Genomic DNA, 22,414 nt, shown 5'->3' on the forward strand with positions numbered 1-22,414 from the left:
TGAAAATATGCTGGTATTGTGCTATTAATAAGCATTCTTCTGTGTATCTTGACTGTTATGTACGTTTTCCATGTGAGGAAAGTTGTGTAATGAAGTAACTTGTCCAAGTAAAGAGCCAAACTGAGTGAGACATGCTCAGATCCAGAGTTCTATGTTCTATACTACTTTTTCACAATTAAGAAAATTGGAGCATATTTGTGTGTGTGTGTGTGTGTGTGTGTTAAGATGTGAATGAGAAAAAAAAAAGATGTGAATGTGGCACTTGCTAAACATCTAATGCTTTGGACCTTTTTCCCTATCCGTTGGTGTTAAAGATACTTATTTTTTTAACCCTTTGCTGGATAATTAACCTCTAAGGACTTGTATGTTAAACATACACTCTATTCATCTATTCAAACTAAGCTACATCCCTATCCATGGAAATATTAGCTCTTTAAATGGAAGATTCAGGAGCAAAGGAACAAGAGTATAATCCTCACTTGAAACTCCACCACACAAAAGAAATGAAAGGTAACTTGGCGCTGTGGCTCAGTGCTAGAGCACCAGCCTTGAGCAGTAAGGCTCAGGGCAGAGATAGGGCTCAGGTCCTGAGTTCAAGCCCAGGACAAGCACACATATACTGAAAAGATGTAATTAAATTGACCCAGAGGAAATTGTCATTTTGACTCATAAAATTGGTAATTTTCCTGTTGCTTAATCTGTGGACTTAGTTCAATCAGGAGTAATAAACATTCAAGTCAATACCACTTTTGAAAAGTTTGGCTACAGCTGACTGGAACTACTGGACTGGAACTACTGCAAGTCTTAGAAAAAATGGAAAAAAGAAAAAAATCATCATAATCATTAATAATGGATTATGAGCAACTACAATCCAAAACCACACACTTGGCTGGATTTCTACAGCACAAACAAATTTTACCACATGTACCTTGTAAAAAAGGTGTAAGGATTACAAGATAATAGAAACAGGTAGACTGCATGAGACTTCAGAACATACTATTTCACACCTCATTTTTTTCAGGGCTTAAAATTCAAGTCTTTGCTAATGACAGTTAATCATCTGGCACAAAGCATTGTTAACATATAGTATTTACTTAACCTGAGTGTATAAGAATGCTAATTATTTTTAGCTGTATCTACTTGCATAACTGAGGACAGAACTTAGGGCCTTGCACTCACTAGGCAAGTGGTCTTCCACTGACTGAGCTAAATCCCCAAAAAGCATAAGACAGAAATGATACTATGGGCACCATTATACCAACTTATAGAACAGACTCTCCTCAGGTTTCAAAGTCCTAGTTAATAGTAAATACAAAAATTCCACTGATTACCAACCTAAAAAGAATGGCTGGTGGATCAGCTGTGTTCTTTTTGTCTTTTATGTATGAAAGTGTCTGTTGCCCTTCTATGTGCCAGTACTGAGGCTTGCACTCCAGGTTGAAGATCTAATTTTTTAATATGTCTGCTAATGTATCTGCCTGGGCTGGATTCAAACTGCAATGCTCAGATCTCAGATACCTGAGTAGCTCTAGGAGTATTAAGCACAAGCCACCAGCAGCCAGATAACCTGTACTTTGACTCTTAGCCTTGTTCTAAGTAGTAACTGAGATAATTTCTCATGAGGTCACTTGCTTGATGCACTGCTTCTCCCAAATCATTAAAGTACTTAAGCTGTTTAAAATCGGTGTTTGTATCCTTATTATACATGTACTAGATCAATGTCTCAAGTTTTGTTAAAAGGTTTAACCAAGAACCCTTGGCCTCATCAAGAGTAACAACTCCTACTTCAAAGTTTACTTCAGCTTCTTCTACATTAAGACTTCACATACAGAGCTGAAACTGAACTCTAGACAAGATCTTTTAGAATACCCTTGCTTGACTTGTACTTCCATTCCAACATCTCACCTAAGTAGCCGAGTAACCAAATCGATGATCTACATAAGAATAAATAAGTTATCTCCAAATATATTTACTGATAATTTGAGGATGTGCTATTTAAAGCAAGCCTGCATACAAGTCTTCAGTGACTATTTTTAAAGGACAAGTCACTGTTTAATTGCAAAGTAATAAAATTTTAGATATTTAAAAAGAGGACTATTAAATACTAAACTGCTTAAGCTATTCTTAAACCCTCAAAAGATTTTAGTGAAGCGATTCTACATAGGAAATTTTTTTCTTTATGCCACATTTTCTAATTTAGGTATTAAAATTCCTCATGAGCTAAAGATGTAACTCTCTGGCAGAATACTAGACTAATTGTACAGGTTCTAGGTTCAATCCCCAGCACCACCAAAAAAGAAAAAGTCTTCATTGCCCATTACATTATGGTTTAATTTGTAACCACCTTATAGTGCAAGAGAACTAAGAATTTAAAAGCCAATTTGTTACTAGCTTTGGTGGCCTAAAGACATTTCTTAAGTAGCATTTTACTCAAATTATTACCTGGCATATTTATAGAAAGCACTGGAATTTTTATTATTTATTAAAAATTCTCCAGTACCAAGGATCACTTAACCAATTACCAGCACACTTAATGCCCACATATATAAAAACACACACACGATTAGGGCTATGCATGTATTTCTGAAACTTGCTCACATGTAACTAAATACTACTGCATTATCCTGTATGCTGTTAATGGCCAATATAAGCATAATTTACTAATTATGTGCATAAAATGTTTTCAGATGTTGAAGGACTGTATTCTTCCTGGTTCAGTGGTCTATAAAATACTGAAGTTCCACATTTATTTAACCTCATATTTTAAAATATCTTGATTATCCATTTCTCTCACTGATACCTTCACATTTCCTTTTGAAATCATAAAGCACTTTACTGGCAATTAAAAATTGCTTATTGTACTTTTAAAAAATAATGTTAATAAAAGGCAAAGTAAAACTGGCTTCTACCCCTTATCTCTTAAGATTTGCCAGTGATTAGAATTTTTCTAATGAATGTACTATGTTTCCTAACCCCCTATGCTAACAATCTAACTCATGTTACATATTGCAGAGCATTCATTACAAAATAAATGGTCCACTAAACATTTTGAGGTATAAGCAAGAATAGATGCTTCTTAAAAGCAGTCAAAGAAACTATTCTGTGCCTCTACATAGGTCCAACTACTTTGTAATAATTGGCATAAAAAGTAGCAAGTTAAAAATCAGCAAATGGAAGATCAAAGTTTATTTACTACCTGCATACAAAACATATTGCACATCAAACAACCAAAATTTTTAAAAAAATTAAAAAAGGAAAAGAAAAAGTGAAAGATACTCTACTGAAAACTAACATGTAGTTTATACAGAAATAACTTTCTGGAAAATGATCTTTTTTCAGTAGTTTAGTTTAAGTTTGAATGGACATGACTAATCAGCTTAGTGTTTTAACTAAAGCTATGTTTGATTTTTAAATACTGTACACTTTAATAAATAAACCAAACAAAGCCTCAATGTAGAACAGTCACTGCCAATATCACCCAGTGTCCCTGCAGATGAGTTAACAAATGTATTCCAGTGGTCTGCAGTTTTCCTTTTCATACAGCATTTAAAAAACATTAAAACAGACCAGTTTCCAGACTAAACTAATGAAGAAATTACAATTCAGTGCAAAATATTTCAGACTGCATCTCATTCTATTTTTCCTCAGGTGAAGAAGTGGTTGCATATTAAAAATGTAACAAAAGCAGCTAATGCTTTCATAAAGAATATTGTGTTAGGGATCCCACCCCCACCCACCTCCCCCCACCCCCCCCATTCTCTGCCATATTTTGAAAACAAAATAACATTTCCTATAGCCAGCAACGTTTTTTAATGTTACATATACTATTCTCAAGGCACATCTGATGATATAGTTTTAACACAGTAGGTGTCAAAGTATGTTTAACATATGATTTCTTCAGGATCCCTCCCCTTTCTGAATTCCAAATGGAGGAACTGAAAGTACGATGTAAAGACTGGCGATCCATATTCTATCTTTGGCAAGCTTGTACAAGCACTATTGTAAATGTAATGTAAGAGAACTGTAAACTAGGAACTTCTTCAGTTTATGAAACACCATTCAGGACTGCTGCTTCTTGGGTATTTTCCTCTTTTAAGGTATTAATCTTTTCTTCTCCTGGAGTACGCTGTAGTTTAGGAATTTCATCGCCAGAAGCACTAGTTGGGCCATTTATTGCCTTTTCTGAAGGACCATGCTCTTCAATCACATCTTTTGCCTGCCAAAGGGAGACAACTTTTTCAACTTCTTTATAAATGCAATCTACAGCTGGGGAGGAAAATAGCTACATAAACATTAATTTAGAAAATTTCATAGTCCACCACAGATAAAACAATTAACACGTTTTAAAATGTTTAAATAATTATCAAAGAATTCCATTGGGGGGGGGGGGTCTCTGAACTCTATCTCTAGGAATGCCTAAACCATACACCATCTGTAGTACTTAATTAAACTAGAAAGCTCCATGTAACTGAAACAAGAAAATATCTAAAACAAAAAAACCACCTACTTACTCACCTTCTCCCCCCTAAACTCATGTACCAAATCCCTGAAAGCATTTTAAAAATTCAAAATTTAAAAGATCCACTACAAAATTCAGCTGTATAGTTGGACAAACTGAACTTCACAAATTCTATCCAAAAAGGATTTCAGCCTCAAGCATGCATATCTTCAGTCATCTGTAGCCAGGAACAAAGTCTTCTTTAACTAAGTAATACTGTCTATTTGGGAAAACAAGTGATCATACATTAAGAAGTAAAAAATAAGTCTAAATTATACCAAGAAGAAAAAAATAAAAACATAAAAAGGAAACAAAAAGAAAATCCTACAGGTTAAATTCTCCTTACCATTTCTTTCTTGTTTTTAGCCAAAGTTTCCCTTGGGAGGTTTCTTTGTCTGCTCTGAGACTCAGCTCTAGAAATATAATCTGCAACTGTGACTGTTAAAGATGAGAAAAAAATTACAGGTGTTGAAAAAAGTATTTCTAAAGTTTATTTATGGATAAAGAGTAATTTCACTATTAAACTAATGGTGGGTCACCCAAATTCAAAATTTTAAGTTGGGTATCACCTCCAACCAAAAAGCTTGAAAAAAAAAATTGCCTATGATTTTAGTGTTGGCAATAGAAGAATTCAAGCTGGAGAAATGAGGAAATCTAGATTCAAGTCCTCTTTCACAAGAATCCAGCTATTTCCTTCTGGTTGATAGATACTAAGCTTGTGGGACAAAGTATTATGAAACAAAGAACAAAACAACCCACAAACAAGAAATGATAGGTGCCGTGTTCTAAGTGCAAACAACTGCTTATAATTATTAGTGGGGGAAAATGTTGAGTCAAGTCACAAGGTGATTTGAAAATTTCAGACTGATTCCTTCTTAATCTTACATGGTAGGAACCATTCTGATTAGCCAACTGATTTTGTGACTTAAAGTACAAACAAAGGGTAACATAGGACCATCTTAAAGATGCAGACATTGATTGGAGTACAAAAAAGGCCAGAATTACTTAAGTGAGCACCCACTCTTGCAGCTTTGTTAGGAATAGACTGAAATGTGTTTTCAGAGGTACAGGTAACAGATTAGAAAAAGGACTAGCCCATGTAACTTCTCACTGTTGTACAAACACAATAAGTTCTGTTCTACAGATATTGATTAGTCTCAAGGCTTGAAGCATAGAATCCCTAATCTGAGAAAATAACAAAATAACACCCTCCCACTCCTTACAGATAATTATATTCTACTGAAACTAAGATCCCTAATAAAAATTCAGCATGTTTTAAATTATTAATCATGTAAAGGAAAACAATTTTAACTTCAAGTCATTAAATCTGGGGAAAATTGGTTCTCTTAAGTTTTAAATTATACGGAGCCAATCAATTTGCATAATAAATTGGATAGTAGCTACAATTCATTTTTAAATATGAATGTGCTAACAAGAACTTTTCAAGAACTATTTATGTAAATGAACCTTAAAATCATAGGAAAACTTTTACCAGGACCTACACATGGTTATTAGAAAATTAGAGCCTTTTTTTTTTTTTTTTTTTTTTTTTGCTGGTACTGAGGCTTAAACTCAGGACCTGGGCTCTGTCCCTGAGCTTCTCTTTGCTCAAGGCTAGTGCTGTAGCAACTTGAGCCACTTCTGGCTTTTTTCTGTTTATGTGCTACTGAGAAATCGGAGCCAGGGCTTCATGCATGCTAGGCAAGCACTCTACCTCTAAGCCACATTCCTGATACTTCCCATGCTGTAACTAACTTGGCATATACATTTTTTAAGTGTTTTAAAATTTTGTCATTTAATTTCAATGCTAAGTAATGTATAAATATTTAACTAATAGTAAAGAGTATTGGAAAGAGGATAGTATCATAATCTACCTCCATTATTAAATCTACCTATATGGTGACAAAGCCATTTGAGAATGATTCTCACTAGTTTGGGGAATAGTAGTGTATGTTTTCTGTTTCCATAGTTCAGACCTCAGTGACACTGGGAAAAATTCATCTACTTGAAAAACATGCTAAATTATGTCTCTTATTCAAGACTATAATATCTAGGAAAAATAGGCAATTTATGAAAGATAATTTAGACTTTGGAATTTCCTCAGTGGGGTCCAGGAATAAACTGACAACACTGTACTTATGTAAAGGCTCTTCAATAGCTAAGAACAATTTGGAGCAAATTAAAAAGATATTTTAAAAGAGAATTTTAATTACTAACTTTAAGTGGAGGCTGCCTCCCTTTAAACTTAAGTCAGGAACAAGAAGTAATTCAGTGTTTTTATTCACCATATGTTCTTATCATTTAGTAGGGCAAGGGGAAGCACTAGGGAATGTAAAACATTTTAGAGGAGGAAATATACTAATACATAAGAACAGAGTAAAACAATAACAGATGCAGTATGCATCACAATCACTGTCAAATTACCAAAAACTATGAAAAGAGTAATTTCAATCAATACTACTCAAGTATCTGCCTCTTCTGCAAGATATCCTACTATTTTGGTCTTGGGATTTCACCATTCACCTGTGTAATTAAACAATGCTGTAATTTATTCTGTGTTAAGCTCATATTGATAGCCTGAATTTACCACCTATTTATGCAGGCATGAAAAAGTGTATTCATTCCTATGCCACATCCGGAAAGTAAGATTGTTTTTATTCATTATTTCTAACACTACCGTAGGAGAAGAGAGAACAGAAATAGGAAAAAAAAAAAATTTCCCGGTCAGAATCTATTTTTCTGACTCTAAAAAAAAAATGTCTATCTTTAAAACATGAACTTTCTGAAATAGGAATACATTTAACTAGCTGTCCCACATGTATTTAACCCAGTACTAAAGATGCTAGAATTTACACATTGGGGAAAACATGGAAAGGTTTTACTTTGGAAAGAATGCAAAATTGATTAGTTTGAAAAGGGTTTATTTCTAGTGAACACAATTTCTTCTTAGTGAATATACATGTAAATCTCTGTACACAGGAGATGGGATTACGTTCAAAATATACAAAAGTAATTTTTCCAGTTACTAAAAATTATGATTGTATAAAGTTAATACTGTGAAACTAAATAAATACTATTAATCTGGTTGGTTAGTAGGTGTAAAGGGATTATACAATAAAATAAAAACATAACATGCATCCTCTTATTAGGAAAAGGACACTTCAGTATTTTCCCTTTTTATATTTGTTTTAAACTGTGAGTACGAAAATTCCCACAAAAATGAGGTGTTAAATCCAGTAAGCAGGCACCATGCAAAAGCTACCCACTTAGGTCGATCAACCTCAGTCACATTCACTCTATAATACAGTCCCTGGGATGGCAGGCTCCATTTCAAGAGCGATGAACCTCGCAAGTGAATAAAATTATAGTCTTCTTAGTATTTCCAAGTAAAAAATTAAAATGCAAAATTAGTTCGCTTAGACCAGTTACTCAACATTCACACTGTGGGGAAAGAACGAATTTTCTTTAGTAGTCTTATTAGTTGAATAAACAATTTATGCAACACAGATTTTGTATATGCACACATGTGAACATGTAAATATATTTATAATGCAGACACATGACATTTTTTTCATGCTTGTGACCTGGTATCAACAGGTCCACTCTAGTTACCTGGCTGTCTATCTTCTGCCTGACCCCTGAAACGACGCCTGCGGCTACGATTGCGTCGCTGGGGTTTTTTTTCACTATCATCTGTAAGGGCAAAGTTTACCATGAACTATTCTGACAAAAAAAAAAAAACCAAAAACAACAAAACAAAAAACAAAAAAACAAAAAGGAAAAAAGAAACAGTAACATAAAACAACTTTCCTTATTTAAAGAGGAAGGAGCAAGATTTAAACATCAAAGATTAAACATACAGTACTCACAGAATAGACACTTTTGTAGCTTTTAAGCATTCCAAATAGATTAAAAATGGAATTCTCATCTGGAAATTAAGAGGGTTTTAACTATATTAATTAACTCCCAGACTTAAATTACTACTTAAAATTCATTCAGAGATGGTTTCTCTCCAATAGTTTTTCAATGGAGGACATTTTAACCCATTGGAAATTAATGCTCAGTTATGATTTACATATCTTCATACTAATGTCAGTTTAGACATTTTAGAAAGACAAGCTGATAGCTCAATTCTAGTTTGGGGACAATAAAAGTTGAATACTTGCACTCTATTCAATGGCATCAAAGGGCACTTTAATAAACCCAGATTCAAATAATTTGACAAATGTGAAAACTAGACAGACAAAAGGCTATCTAGTTTCACTGACGTTATTAACACTTTGTGAGCCACATAAAGAAAATGTTTACATTAGCAGCATAATTTTACACACACACACACACACTGTACCCTAAGTGCTTACATACCTAGCCCATTTTCATTAACTGAGGCTGTATCAGATTCAGTCATTCCATCCATCAGAACAGCATCTTCATCAGTCCTTCGTCTACGAGACCGCCTACGACGGTTAGTACTGTGATGAGATTCGCTGGCATCAGTGTCTGCAGTCTGATCTGATTCTGTATTATCAAGTAAGCTGTATGGATTGCTGTCTGGATCTTTGAGCACTATATTCATGTCAGAGGCAAGAAATATTTGTTTAAGAGGACTGCAGTTGTGAGTATTTTATTCTATAATGAACCACATCAATTAATGATAAACATGAATTTTCCCCAATAAAAATATAGTTTTCAAATAAAAATGGTTTCTGTATCACTATTTTACCTCGAAAATAATGAAGACAAGTAAATATAAAAAATTTAAATGGTGATAAAAATTATAAAGCAAAAGATGAGCAGAGAGCTTCCTAATATTTCCTTTTGTATTTAAAACATAGGTTAAACCAATGCAGATGGCAAAGTGAATTAAAATACTGTGCTAGTTATGTACATTTTTTTTGGTCACTGTTCATTTAACTACTTACATAGCATTTATACTTTAATAGGTATTACAGGTGACTAGTGATTTGAAGCAAGAATGGGTGTGATGTTAGCCAGTACTGATGTTTATATAAATAACTATGAAAAAATCTCCTAAAATTTACTGTATTTCAAACCTCGCCTGTGGTTGAGCCTTGACAAGAACAGACCTACTGGTTGTGCAGGGCAGCCATTCCCTATCCCTGAAGTATACAAGATGCACACACAATACGCAAATATTCTATGTCATCTTATGTAAGGGACTTCAAGTATCTGGACTGTTTTAATCTGAGAGAGGTCCTAAAACTAAGATGACTGGTATTGCAGAAACAGAATATTAATACTAATTTTAACATGTACATCCCAATTCAATCCAGAGGCTAGAGAAATAACAGAATATTCAGCTACAATGAATTAACCCTAAGAAAGCTTTTAGTGCCTTTTATGGCTGATACCTCAGTGTATACTAAAATGGACTATTTCCAAGCAATACTGAACTCAAACCTATGAAATGTAATAATTAAAATAAGTACACACAAAGCAGCAAACTACAATTGAAGTTCTAAATGGTAATGTAAAGAAAAATGCTGAAATACTGAGTTCTCTGCAACTCTAGAAACAAAGAGTAAAGGTGTGGTAAAGGTAGGAAAGGAAGTTGTAAGATTTAATACAAAATAAATATGCCAATCCTAACTAGGTTTATTTATTGCCTATAACATTTAGAAAACAGTCATTCACCTAATCATGTATTTATTTGACAATGCAGCATAATGTAAAAGTGTGCAATGTATTCAAATATTAAAACTACTTGTCTAAAAGGTCAGAAAACTAAAGATTCTAAAGCAAATGAAAGAACTAAAACAAAAAACCTTACAAAAATTCCTTTTTGTGCTCAATTGTTGTCATAAGTTTTATGTAAATATCCCACATATTGTCTACACACTAATCTTCTATAATACTTACAATACATACTATTTAAAAGGGTAGGTGTATATCATTAAGAATGTGTGGTTTTCTTAAAGGGACATAAAAGTACATGTTAAAGTTATGCTCTTGAAATAATCTAGTCCATCTTCCCTAAATCCTAGTTTGCTCAGAAAGCATTCTAGTAACTTCAGTCAAAAGCATTATAAAGCATTGTAAACATTCTAAAATGATGCTAAAAGTTGCCTTTAAATCTCAAGTCTTTATAGTAATCTGTGTACTCTTTTCAGCTCAATTCCTTGGTAAAATTTCCCTAAGAGGTGATCCTACCATTTTTCTGTTCTCCAAGTAGTACCTAGTATTACAACAAATGCTTCTGTTTTTTCAAATTAATACATAAAAACATTCTCTGTGCATAAAATTCACCGAATCTGTTTGGCTAACAGAAATAACTCAAATTTCTAGGGAAAAAAAGGAGAAAAAATTCTAAGTACACAAAATCCCTCAAGATACACACCAAACAAAAGTTCTGACCTGAAAGAGTCTATGGTTTTTCCTGTACTAATTGCTTCATAGGCCACTATTTTAAAGAGAAATTTCCCAAAATGGGTGGCCACGGGTGGTAAGTTAACTTTTGCATAGTTACATTTATTAGAAGGAACAGATGCAGACACATTATGTGAAAGACTACCAGAACTGATGGAAGATTTGCCACCACGTGGTCCACCTCGACCTCGACCCCCTGAAACACTTCTGCCTCTTCCTCCTGGGCGTCTCCTGCTGTCACGCTGGTGTCGGCTCTCTCGATCATCTTCTCCCGCCAATGACCAATCACTCAACTCATCTTTGCGTTCAGATTCTGTTTCAGAGGGGTTAGACAGCTCAGAATTTGTACCTTGAAAAGCAACAAATAAGCCAATTAGAGGCTCCTTGTTTTAAAAAAAAAAGTGCTTAGAAGTTTTCAAAACTATTTCTTACAAATTATTAAGCATGTTGTCTGCATCCTGAAAAGTTACATGGAAATTAAATTTGAAATTAATAACTAAGAGAATAACAAAATATTAAGGTGGTGGTAGTAGTAGTAGTAATAAAATATCTACTAGTCAAGATCAGTAGTAGTATTATCAAACATACAATATTAAACTGCACTTACTATGGGGAGATAATACCAAAATTTGTCCATTTTTTTAGGTTTTTAATCTACATTATTAGAAATGATAAATACAACTATTATACAATAAAACAAAGCTATCATATTTATAATAATACTCTAGGTTATAGTGATTCTACTATTATCTACTGAGGTGGCTCTTTGTTCACATTTCAACATCTGTAACCAGAATTACTGAATAATTAGCAATGTGAACAAATTCCATTTAAATCTGTTACACGATTTTGAAGTTCACTAGCTGAACTCCCAAGAAAAGATTCCTTACAAGCCAGAAATGTATCATACTATCTTATTATCTTACATAAAGTAACAGCACATTTTAGTACTGCCAAAACTTAGAATAAGATATTTGAAATTATTCAATAAATTGTAGTCTTGAGAAAACATCACTTGACAACTACTAGAAGTGAAATCATAACCAGAGGAAAATATTCAGCATGACTTTAAAATTACAGACCACTTCTAACTCCTACAACCTATCTTAAGAGACCTTTCAAAAATGTAGACACATGGAAGATTTTGTAAGTCTACAGTATCACTGTTGTATTGCAAACAAGTCAGACACAATCATAGTTCATTTTCATACTCCTGTTCTTCATGATTTTTGGCATGTCATTTTCCTTATCATATATCCAAATGTATTTCCTTCAGTCTATGTCTAATTTCTAGCATCAGACCAATCTGAAAACAGGCCTCCTGCCCTCATTTCATTAGAAACTTTGTTACCTATCATTTGATTTTTTTGTGTTATTAAAGTTTCTCTGAAAGAATCATTACAAAATCATATATGATAAAAGGTAGAATTCCATTCACAAAATACACAAAAGTTTCTTGTGACAATAAAGAAAAAAAAGGTGTCCCTGCATTATAGGTCTGGTGCCAGTGGCTCAAACTTAATCCTTGCTACTCCAGAGGCTGAGATGGACTGAGGTTTCAAGTCCCAAGCAGGAAAGATGAACAAATTAAAAGTGTTAATAAGACTTGGGGGGGGGGGGAGCTCAGGAAGAACACCTCAAGCCCTAAATTCAAGCCCTGAAACAGGCAGTCAAAAAGAAAGAAGGGAAGAAAAGAAAAACAAAACACCGGCCCATGCCTGTAATCATAGCTAATTGCTACTCTGGAGGCTGACAACAGAAGGACTAAATTTCAAGGCCAGCCTGGAAAGAAAGGCAAGGAGATCCTTTCTTGACCCTTAAACTTGGCACAATAGTATGCATGTATATATGGGTTATTATTAGTATTATTACTACCTAAAAATCCTGATATTAAGTATTCAAAAATATCTACAAACTAAGATGGTTTTTCCCTCTCAAGCCAATTCAAGCTGTTTCAAGCAATACTTTTAGTTCTATAAAGGTAAGAGTGCCATCTACTGAACAATTTGTACACTTTACAGCAATCTAGATGAGGCTGCTCTGTTAGCATTCCACATATTATCTTATTCTTACAGAATTACTTTGCTACTCTCCTCAACAAGTAGACTTCTTTTTCACAAAGACAAACAAAATTGTTCTAATAATCATTCAAAAAGCCAAGATTGACTATCTGGGCTAAAAATTTAGGCTTTGAAACATCAAATTAGAATATATTGGATGTTTAATTACTCATTTTTATGTTACAGGCTTCCAGAACTACAGTAATAAAATAAGCTTACAACTCTCAATTCTTTACAGGATTTACTAAAATATATAAAAAGAACAGGAACATGGAGATATAACCTTCTACGTCTACAACAAATAGTGTAATTTTATGCCATTTTATACAGTTAGCAACATTAATGATTCTTCAAACAAAAATTAGAAATTTATTTTCCTTAAATGCTTTGCATTTTGGAATATATTAATGAATACTTTCCCTAAACAGGATGCACAGAAATAGCAGAAACCCGAGAAACAAGAGAAAAGAATAACGAAAATGTCCCCCGATCCCAAAATCAGGTCACTACTAAGATCCAAATCCATATGTAGAATTTAGGATTATTACTATCACCACTCTGTCAATCTACTTAGGTTAATCCCATCTTGACAATAAAACACGTTGTTGTTTAAGTTTACTGCCAAGTGCTAGTAGCTCACATCTATAATCCTAGCTATTCAGAAGGCTTGAGATCTGAGGATCATAGTTCAAAGCCCTTTGACTTTTATATCCAATAAACTACCCAAAAGCTGGAAGTGCCGCTATGCTCAAGTAGAAAAGCACTAACTGAGCAGAAAAGCAAAGGGGCAACACCATGAACTGAGTTCAGGCCTCAGAACCGGTATACCAGAAAAAAAAAAAATTTGTACAACATGTTAATTAGGTTGTCTTTTATAAAGTCTTCATTAAATGCTGCCATTTCAAAATAAAAAATTCCAGGGGTTGGGGATATGGCCTAGTGGCAAGAGTGCCTGCCTCGGATACACAAGGCCCTAGGTTCGATTCCCCAGCACCACATATACGGAAAACGGCCAGAAGCGGCGCTGTGGCTCAAGTGGCAGAGTGCTAGCCTTGAGCAGGAAGAAGCCAGGGACAGTGCTCAGGCCCTGAGTCCAAGGCCCAGGACTGGCGCAAAAAAAATAAAAAAAAAAAAATTCCAAAAGAAAAATGTTAATATCTAAGTCTGTCAGTAAAGACTAGTAATAAAATGGAAATTGTTCTTAATTTAGTACTCAGGGCCTTGCACTTTGCACTTACTTGCTAGGCAAGTGCTCTATCCTCTGAGCCCTACTTCCAGCTACTAAATATTTGTTATACATAATATCTTTTTCTAGTGACTTTCATGTTTTCATTTTTACTTTGCTAATGATATATTCCTAGGAGTATCACCACCAGTTCTAGATTTTACTGGAGAAATGTAGAAAAACTGTGTTAAAGAGAAATATTTGGAAAACAAGGTGATGAACATTCAACCCCTTAAGTATTTAAAACAAAGATGACTATTTAGTAACTTAAAAAAAATGTTCCACCTCATTATGTAGTTGTTCAGAAGCTACATACCTTTTACTGTCATTAACAAAGTATATCATCACCATTAGGAATGTCCCCAGAACAAATTAAGAGCAATGAGCTTACTAGTTATAAGCAAAAATCTATGGAAGCATGTAAACTACACTCTTACAAAAATAAAAAGTGTTTGGTTTTTTACCATAACCGGAGGTGTAATTAGGGCCCCGACGACCTCTGCCTCTTCCACTATAAGACCTAGAACCTTGTACAGAAGAGACGGTACTTTCATCAGTGGCATATCCTTTCTCTTTTTCAGGCCCTCTGGTGGAAGAAGGTCTGAAACCCATACCAATCTGTCGCAGCTGTTCATCTATCTGCAGGCGTTCCATTCTTAGCTGTTCCACTTCCTACAATCAAAACAAAAAGGTTTTATTTAATGATTTTTTTAAACCTAAAGTTACAACTAAATGAACAACCAAAGAATCTGTGACATAAGAAAATACTTGCTAGAGCAGCACTGTGTTCCTAACACAATTCACATGGACATTTGCTAATTCTACTAAATACTGAACACCTTAGGAATACACAAAAAACACACAAGTAAAAAAATTTAAAGAAACAGAATTCTACCCTTTAGAGAATGTTTCAGTGTTAAAATAACTTATTAAAATAGCTAATAATTATATAGCAATAGCAGATTTTGTTCCTCAAAGGGTTACAACTCTGCAAAATAATGCTAAAGTATCATCTATGAAAAGTACTAATAAAAGCTGCTTTCCTATCAAAGTATTGCTCCCTTATTTGTGAGTTACAAAGACATAATTTATTATTTAAAAGCTGAGGCCAGAAGAGTCCCAATGGATGTTGCCTATAATGTAGCTACTCAAAGGGCTAAGATCTGAGGATTGTGGTTGGAAGCCAGCCCAAGCATAGGTCTTTGACACTGTATCTTCAAATAACCAGCAAAATAAAAGGCTGGACTTTAGGTTTGGCTCAAGGGACACAGAGCCAAATATATGAGTGGCGTGCGCAGGGTGGGTGGGGGGTGGGGGGAGCAGGGAAGCCGAGAGCTTTAAGGCCTGGGGTATCAGGAGAAAACAACAAAAAACCTCAGGACACTGGAAGATGTAAAGGTAAGATGTCTTGACAAAGCTCTTAACTGAAAGTACTGGACTTGAATTGAAACTTGTTATAGAAGTTTCAAGAAATAACATTAGGAAGGGGGACTTTCAGAATAGCAGAACAGCAAAGATGTAAGACACAAAAAGTAAATATACTAAAAAGTAAACAGTTGATGATACTCTAAACAAGGGAAACAGAAACAACGACACTATATAATAGTCACTTTTTCCTAAAACACTTGCTGTTTATGTATCAACTAAAATACTAACAATTAGTAAATGAAAGATAGGCATTGGTGGCTTATCCATATAATCCTAGCTAAGATCTAAGGACTGTAAATTTGAAAACAGTCTAGACAAATCTGGGAAATTACTATCTCCAATTAACCAGCAAAAAGCTTTAAGTAGACGTCACATGGTAGAGCACTAGCCCCAAGGAAAATATTGGTAGACAGGGAAACAAGGCTGACATCAAGCCTCATTACAAGTACATGAGGAAGAAAAACTAGCAAATGAGAACTGGCAATGTAGCAAAGTGGCACATTCCCCATGTATAGGCTCTAGTTTTGAGTCTTGCTTCCAGAAACACACACACACACACACACACACACACACACACACACACACACACACGTGAAAGGTAGTGCAGATGATTGAGATGTCAAAGTTCTATGATAATCAAACTTCATTTGTGTGCTCTATATGCATGTAGAATACCAAAGTAGAAACAACTTGGTTCTAATACACAACATATATTAATATAACAACAGATCCTATAAGGACGAAAAGTTACCATTTCTTAAACAATAAGGAAATTTAAATGCTAAGAAGAAATAATGCATGAGATCATTTAACTATAGCAAAAGACAAAATTCTGTGTGACAAAACGAGCAAAAATATTTAGTAGCAATTTAGGCAAACATAAAATGTTTAGTGTGAGGGCAATCTTATGTTTGTTGTAAATGTGCAGTTTTTCTTTTGCAGTACTGGTGTTTGAACTTCCAGCCTCATACTTGCTTAAGCAGGTCTACCAAAAAGCTACTCCCCTCCAGTACCCCCAACCATCTTTCTTATTTTTAATATTTTTGGTACTATGGATTGAATGCCAGGGTCTTATACTTGTGCTAGGCAAACTTTCTACCACTAAGCCACATTGCCAACACCAACATACAACATTTTGGAGGAATGTAGTAGTGATTAGCAGGAAATATAATGTAAATGATGTACGAACCTTTAGGTAGGCAATATGATATTCTAAGAGAACTTGCACATTTCCAATACTTTCTTTAGTGCCAACAAATACAAATGGAACCATGCCCTGTGAAAAAGAAAAACAAAATCAATATCCTCAGTAATTAATACTTAATATTCCAGCACAAATCTAACTAAAATATACAATTTAAAACTTTTCTAACACACATAGCAATTTGTATCTACTAAACTTCAAGAGGAATGAAATATATAATCTGAAATGGTTAAATTTTAATGTCATATTTGTGCTATAATTTACATGCAAAAAAAAACTCTCCTCAGTTTGAACTAATTTCTATTCTACTTGCAACTAAATTTCCATGAACTATGAATCAAATTTTTAAGAGAAGAAAAAATCTTTCTTCAAACTAAAGTGGCCATGACCTAGATAGGAGAATGTTACAATGTTTTAAAGAACATAATAAAGCACACTGGCCAAGTTATCACTATAAAATGTATTCAGATAAAATCCTAAGTGTCTGTGTACTCAGGGTTATCTGCTGACCCTTAAGAATCACTGAAATAAAAATACTTTCAGAATACATAAATAAAAGAATTACTGGTACAATTATTTAGTCATCAGTAACTAAACTAAATCAAAGGATTAACCAAACTATTTGCTTTTAAATTTAACAACAGGAGGGTTTTTGTAAGTAGGAGGGAAGAGAGTCAGATGGCTAAGGTTTTTTCTTCTCTTATTTTATGCCATTCCTGGAGCTTAAACTCAGAACTGGGCTGCTGCCTCTGAGCTTCTTTTGTTCAAGGCTAGTGTTCTACCTGCTAGGGATGGCTTTGAACTGTGATCCTAAGCTCTCAGCCTCCTAAGTAGCTACAATTATAGGCATGAGCCACCAACACGCTGCAGGATTTTCCTTAAACACACTTCAGTAGCAGCACATTGTGGCACACATTGGGTCTGTAATTCCAGCACCTGTTGAAGCCAATGGATCTCAAGTTCAAAATCAGCATGGGCTATAACATAATGAGACTTTGTCTTAAAACTCAAAAATAAAGAAGCAGCACATTTCAGCTTCTCTTAGTATAAAAGGCTAAAGCTGAAATTCTGTCTCTCCGTTTTCTTTGTTTTATAGCACAGTCCTAATAGTTACTTACGTAAATTATCTTTCAGCCGTAAAGTATAAATTCAGTTTATTTTCAGTTTTTAAATCTAATCAGTGACTTTTAGATATTTAATTTTTAAAAAAACAAAAAAGCTCCAAGACAGATGCTAACAATGAGCACACTCCTAAGGATCATGTAGCCCTGAGAATCATAGTGACTAGGAAGTAATAATTTCAACTACAAAGGCACAAAACAAGAGAATCTAATTTAAGGTTACAGTAAAGGTATCTTACAGGTAAGAGGGCATGCTTAGTGGATTAAAAGGCTACAAAAGTGTGGGGGCCCAGGAGTATTGTCTAGCAAGCATACAGTAATAAATGTATGTAGGAGGGAGGAGGTGATTAAAAATGAGGGGGTAAATTAAATCCCCCCCAATTTTAATCTCATATAATGTTATATATGTATTATTTAATGTTCATTTAAAAAGTAACTAAGAAGCCCAGTGCACCATGAGGCTGAAACAGAGAGATCACAAGTTTGAGACCATCCTGGGTTACGTACACAGAGTCTGTCTCTTAAAAAAAAAAAAAAAATCAGTGTGCTTAAAAAAGAACCACAGTAATATTCCAGGCTTAAAATCAAACTAACAGGGCAGAAAAGTTCGTGAGACTCATGTCCAATCAAATAACAAAATAACAAAAAGCTGCAAATGAAGCTGTGACTCAAGTGGTAGAATGCTAGCCTGGCACAAGAAAGCTTAGGGACACAGCACCTAGGCCCTCAGTTCGAGGCCCAGGTTGTGGAGGAAAAAAAGAAAATGTAAGCGTATACTAAAGTTATAATTAAAACATGAGAAACCATACTTGTTTCTCTACATATTTAGTATGTATATCCATATATTCAAATACATACTTTTTATTAGTTGTAATATACACATTTTAAATTACGTAATCCAATTACTACATAGCAATCCTATTATCAAACAAGTAACTATTAGAACAAACAACAAAAAAAGGAAACATTCAATATAAAGAAAATCAAAATAAATCATTTGCCCAAAGTAATAAAATTAATATCTGTGTTGTCTTTTTTGTTTAGAGTGGGGGTGTCAGCATGGGGCTTTTCAACTCTGGGCCTGGGCGCTGTCTCTGAGCTTTTCAGCTCAAGGCTAGTGCTCTACCACTTTGAGCCACAGCACCACTTCGGGTTTTCTGGTGGTTTATTAAGTCTGTAAGTCTCATGAACTTTCCTGCCCGGGTTGCCTTTGAACCATGATCCTCAGAGCTCAGCCTGCTAAGTAGCTGGGATTTACAGGCCTGAGGCCTGGCAAGTCATTTTTTTAGTATTGTTAATATAAAAACGATGTACAGAGGTATTATAGTTTTATAAGCCAAGTAAAGAGAACATACCTCTAAATAATGTCACCCCTTCCCTAGCTCTCTTCTTGTTTTCCCCTCCCACGTCTAAACAGTAAGTTGTACAAGTTCATTTTCACAGTATCTATTTTGCTTACCACTATGTGCATTTGTTTATCCTTTATCCCTCCATTTCTGTGCCTCCTCTTAAGACTCTCCTCCCACCCAAAGACATATATATATGAACAAACAAGGTAAAAGGAAAACAAAACAAAACCAACAGCAAAGAGTGATCATTTCACTAAGGGAATGTATTTTGTATGATCAGACGCAGAGAGGCATTGTGCCCTTGTTTTCTTCTCTACAGAGTATCCTCCCTTTGGTTTCATGAGCTATGTGTAAATGCCTAGAGACCTATATAACGTATATCTCCCTGTTTCTCTCTCCTGAATTGGCTCATCTCTATGGTAGTCAATTTTGTAACTATTTAATTCCTAATAAGATCTTTGGTCAACAGCTATGATCTATGCCAAGTTATGATAAAAACAAAGTACATGTACATAGTCTAAAAGCAATTATAGTCTCAAAAAGCATACTAAATATTCCTATAGTTAACTTAATATGGTAATGAGAAAAATACAGGCTGAATGCCAACTTCAGGAGTGGTAAATTAAGCCAGACTATTGTTCTGTAAAGCAGATGCTAAAAACAAATTACATTTTACCAAAAGAAATATCAGAAAGATAGCCTACCGAGAATAAGAGAAACACTATGCCTTAACCTTGAGTAGAAGATGCTATGACCAAGTTACCTCTAAAAGGATCCTTAAAGGCATATATGGTACAGAATATCACAGGTATTGTGAAATATATTTTTTAATTTTTAAAAATCAGTAAATGATCAATATTTTAATATTATCTTAATATTAATATTTAAATAACAATAATACTTTAAATAATTATTTGGTTAAATTCAAGGGCTTAAGATAAAAATTAGAACTAGCACCCAAAATTCTGGACTCCTGTTTATGGTATTTTAAAAATAATACCAGTATTTTCTGGAGCAAAATGCTTTATATACTGAAACAAAAATAAAGTGTGGCAACTAAGAATGGACTGCTACATGATCCAGGAGCAGAAAAGACCTTACCAATTTGACACAAAATCTAGTCATAAAGTCTAGAAAAATCCAATGTAAAATTTGTAAATCTCTTCAGAGGTTAAGAACAACTAAGGTATATTGAGAAGGATGGAGGCCAGTTCAAGCTACAATAATGAGATCCTATCTCAAAAACAAAACCAAAAAAATACAACACAAATGAAAAGGACTAGTCCCTAAGATGCAAAATGATTTTTATAATCCACTAGTAAGACAGACAGGTAAAGGACAAAAGAGGTGACTCAGAGAAAACTGCAATGTCTTTTAAAGATATAGGTAACCTGTACAAGAGACTGAAATTGGCAGGGATTAGAGTGAGTTAATGTTCAATATATGCAAATATGTAGAAAACAGACCTATTTTCTATATGACCCAGAAAAAAATAGCACTAAAATTTTAACTTTAGATTCTTCTGATAAAATCCCAGGCAAAATAAACAGATATTATTTTTAAACAAATATAATATAAAGGGCTAGACTCAAAAGGTAAAATCACTAAGTAAAAATTAAACAAACAGCTAAGGTCCCTCCTTACCTCTCTTTTAAATATTAAGTTACAAGAGATATAGGAGCTATAGAATGTTTATCTAAATCTGCCTCCTGGGAGTTTTTTCTTAAAATGAGCTACTAATATATTTAATACCCAGAAATAAGTACATGAAATTAACAGATCCAAGAACCCTCAAGCTTTGGTGGTACTCACAGCCTAGAAAAACTCCTAAGGCTTCCAGACTGAGAGGAAACTTAAGTCCTAACAGTAAGTTGGCATAAAAGAAAGCGAAGCTGATGGGATATAGGAGCAGCTGCAATTGGCACTGATGCAGGACGTGACCAAGACAGAACCAGACAGATAGATCACAGGGGGGCATCCCCAAATCCCCAACAGAGACAAAGGGAGGTTATGTTCTATAACCATCGAGTCCTCAAGAGATGCTAGAATTCCTCATGAAAGGGTAGACACAGAAAGAAAGAACCTATCAAAGCCTGGCACTAGTAGCATCCCTCTATTTCTTTTACTTTCTTCCTTCTATCCTCCTCTCCAAGCCCAAAGAAATCACCAATGGGAACTGTTACTAATACCCCTGGCAATTTGTCATTAAGGTGTAAAAAAATTGGGAATTACCTCAAGCTCCACAACCAGACACACCTCCCCAATGGGATTTAAAGAAAAGGAAACTAAAAATTTATGCTTATAATACAGTATGATCTTGATATAAATAAACAATCTTGGCCTGTAAAGGGAAGCTTTGATTTTAACTTGTGTTTAGCTACATTATTTTGTAGAAGGCAGGAAAAATGCCTGGGCCTCAAATTGTGTAGCTTTTTCTGATGACAAAAATGTCAAACATTTCAAAGAAAACCTCAGATGATTTTCCAACAACACTGAGAAATTCTTATATGGATTTAAGGCTACCAACTACTACTTTTGACCTAATCTACAAGGAATAAGATATCCTATTCTCAATCTTTAAGGGAAGAATAGCCTTTCAAGCTTATGATGTTCTTAGGGATAAAATGCTAAATAACACTGTCATTCCCAATAATGAAATTGCAGCTATCTTTGGGAACATCAAAGTAAAATTACATACTTATAGTTGCTTAACTGAAGGAATAAAGCAACCAAGGTGCAAGGCTATTAATCATGATACAGAGATGTCACTTAGGGAAAGAGTAAAAACCCTAACCATTTCTGGGATTGTTAAGAGGCCCTTAAAAAAAAAAAACAAGGCCTAGTATCAGCCCAGAATCCAAAAAAAGAACCAACACTTCTTGAGATTTCTTTTATTATTATCCAGTCAGCAAGAAGTCATAAGCTATAAAAACAAAACATGGGTCACTAGACCCCACTTAAAAGAATTGGTAAATCTGGCCTGTGAGGTTCTCAACAACCTAAATCTCATGGAAAACAGAAGACTTGGAGGAACATGAGTAAACTCTAAAGCAGGGTGATTCTGTACCCCAGAGGGAAAGGGTTACAAATGCAGAAAAACAGAGCACTGGAAAGCAGACTACCCTAAGAAGGAGCCATGATA

General features: G+C 34.4%; 1 protein-coding gene and 1 long non-coding RNA gene across 8 annotated transcripts in view; one reads left to right on the plus strand and one right to left on the minus strand.

Annotated features, from left to right (window-relative positions):
* Positions 1-3,171: 3,171 nt before the first annotated feature.
* Fxr1 (FMR1 autosomal homolog 1) overlaps positions 3,172-22,414 on the minus strand; it is a 52,881-nt gene continuing 33,638 nt past the window's right edge. The window contains exons 11-18 of one of the 7 annotated variants that reach the window (XM_048347050.1): positions 16,788-16,874; positions 14,785-14,842; positions 14,635-14,697; positions 11,031-11,234; positions 8,864-9,064; positions 8,111-8,191; positions 4,845-4,936; positions 3,172-4,216 (exon numbers count right to left, since the gene is read on the minus strand). In XM_048347050.1, coding sequence (XP_048203007.1) covers positions 4,046-4,216; positions 4,845-4,936; positions 8,111-8,191; positions 8,864-9,064; positions 11,031-11,234; positions 14,635-14,697; positions 14,785-14,842; positions 16,788-16,874 — 957 coding nt within the window. In that variant the 3' untranslated portion in view covers positions 3,172-4,045. Of the gene's footprint in view, positions 4,217-4,844; positions 4,937-8,110; positions 8,192-8,863; positions 9,065-11,030; positions 11,235-14,634; positions 14,843-16,787; positions 16,875-22,414 lie in introns of all 7 variants that reach the window. The other 6 variants (XM_048347051.1, XM_048347048.1, XM_048347054.1 and 3 more) reach the window with 6 other exon arrangements.
* On the plus strand, positions 6,762-7,367 carry LOC125351940. Its single transcript, XR_007211062.1, has 2 exons — positions 6,762-7,055; positions 7,187-7,367. It is a non-coding gene; the product is annotated as an uncharacterized LOC125351940 (long non-coding RNA).

The sequence above is a fragment of the Perognathus longimembris genome, chromosome 5 (genome assembly GCF_023159225.1).
Source record: "Perognathus longimembris pacificus isolate PPM17 chromosome 5, ASM2315922v1, whole genome shotgun sequence".
NCBI lineage: Eukaryota > Metazoa > Chordata > Mammalia > Rodentia > Heteromyidae > Perognathus > Perognathus longimembris.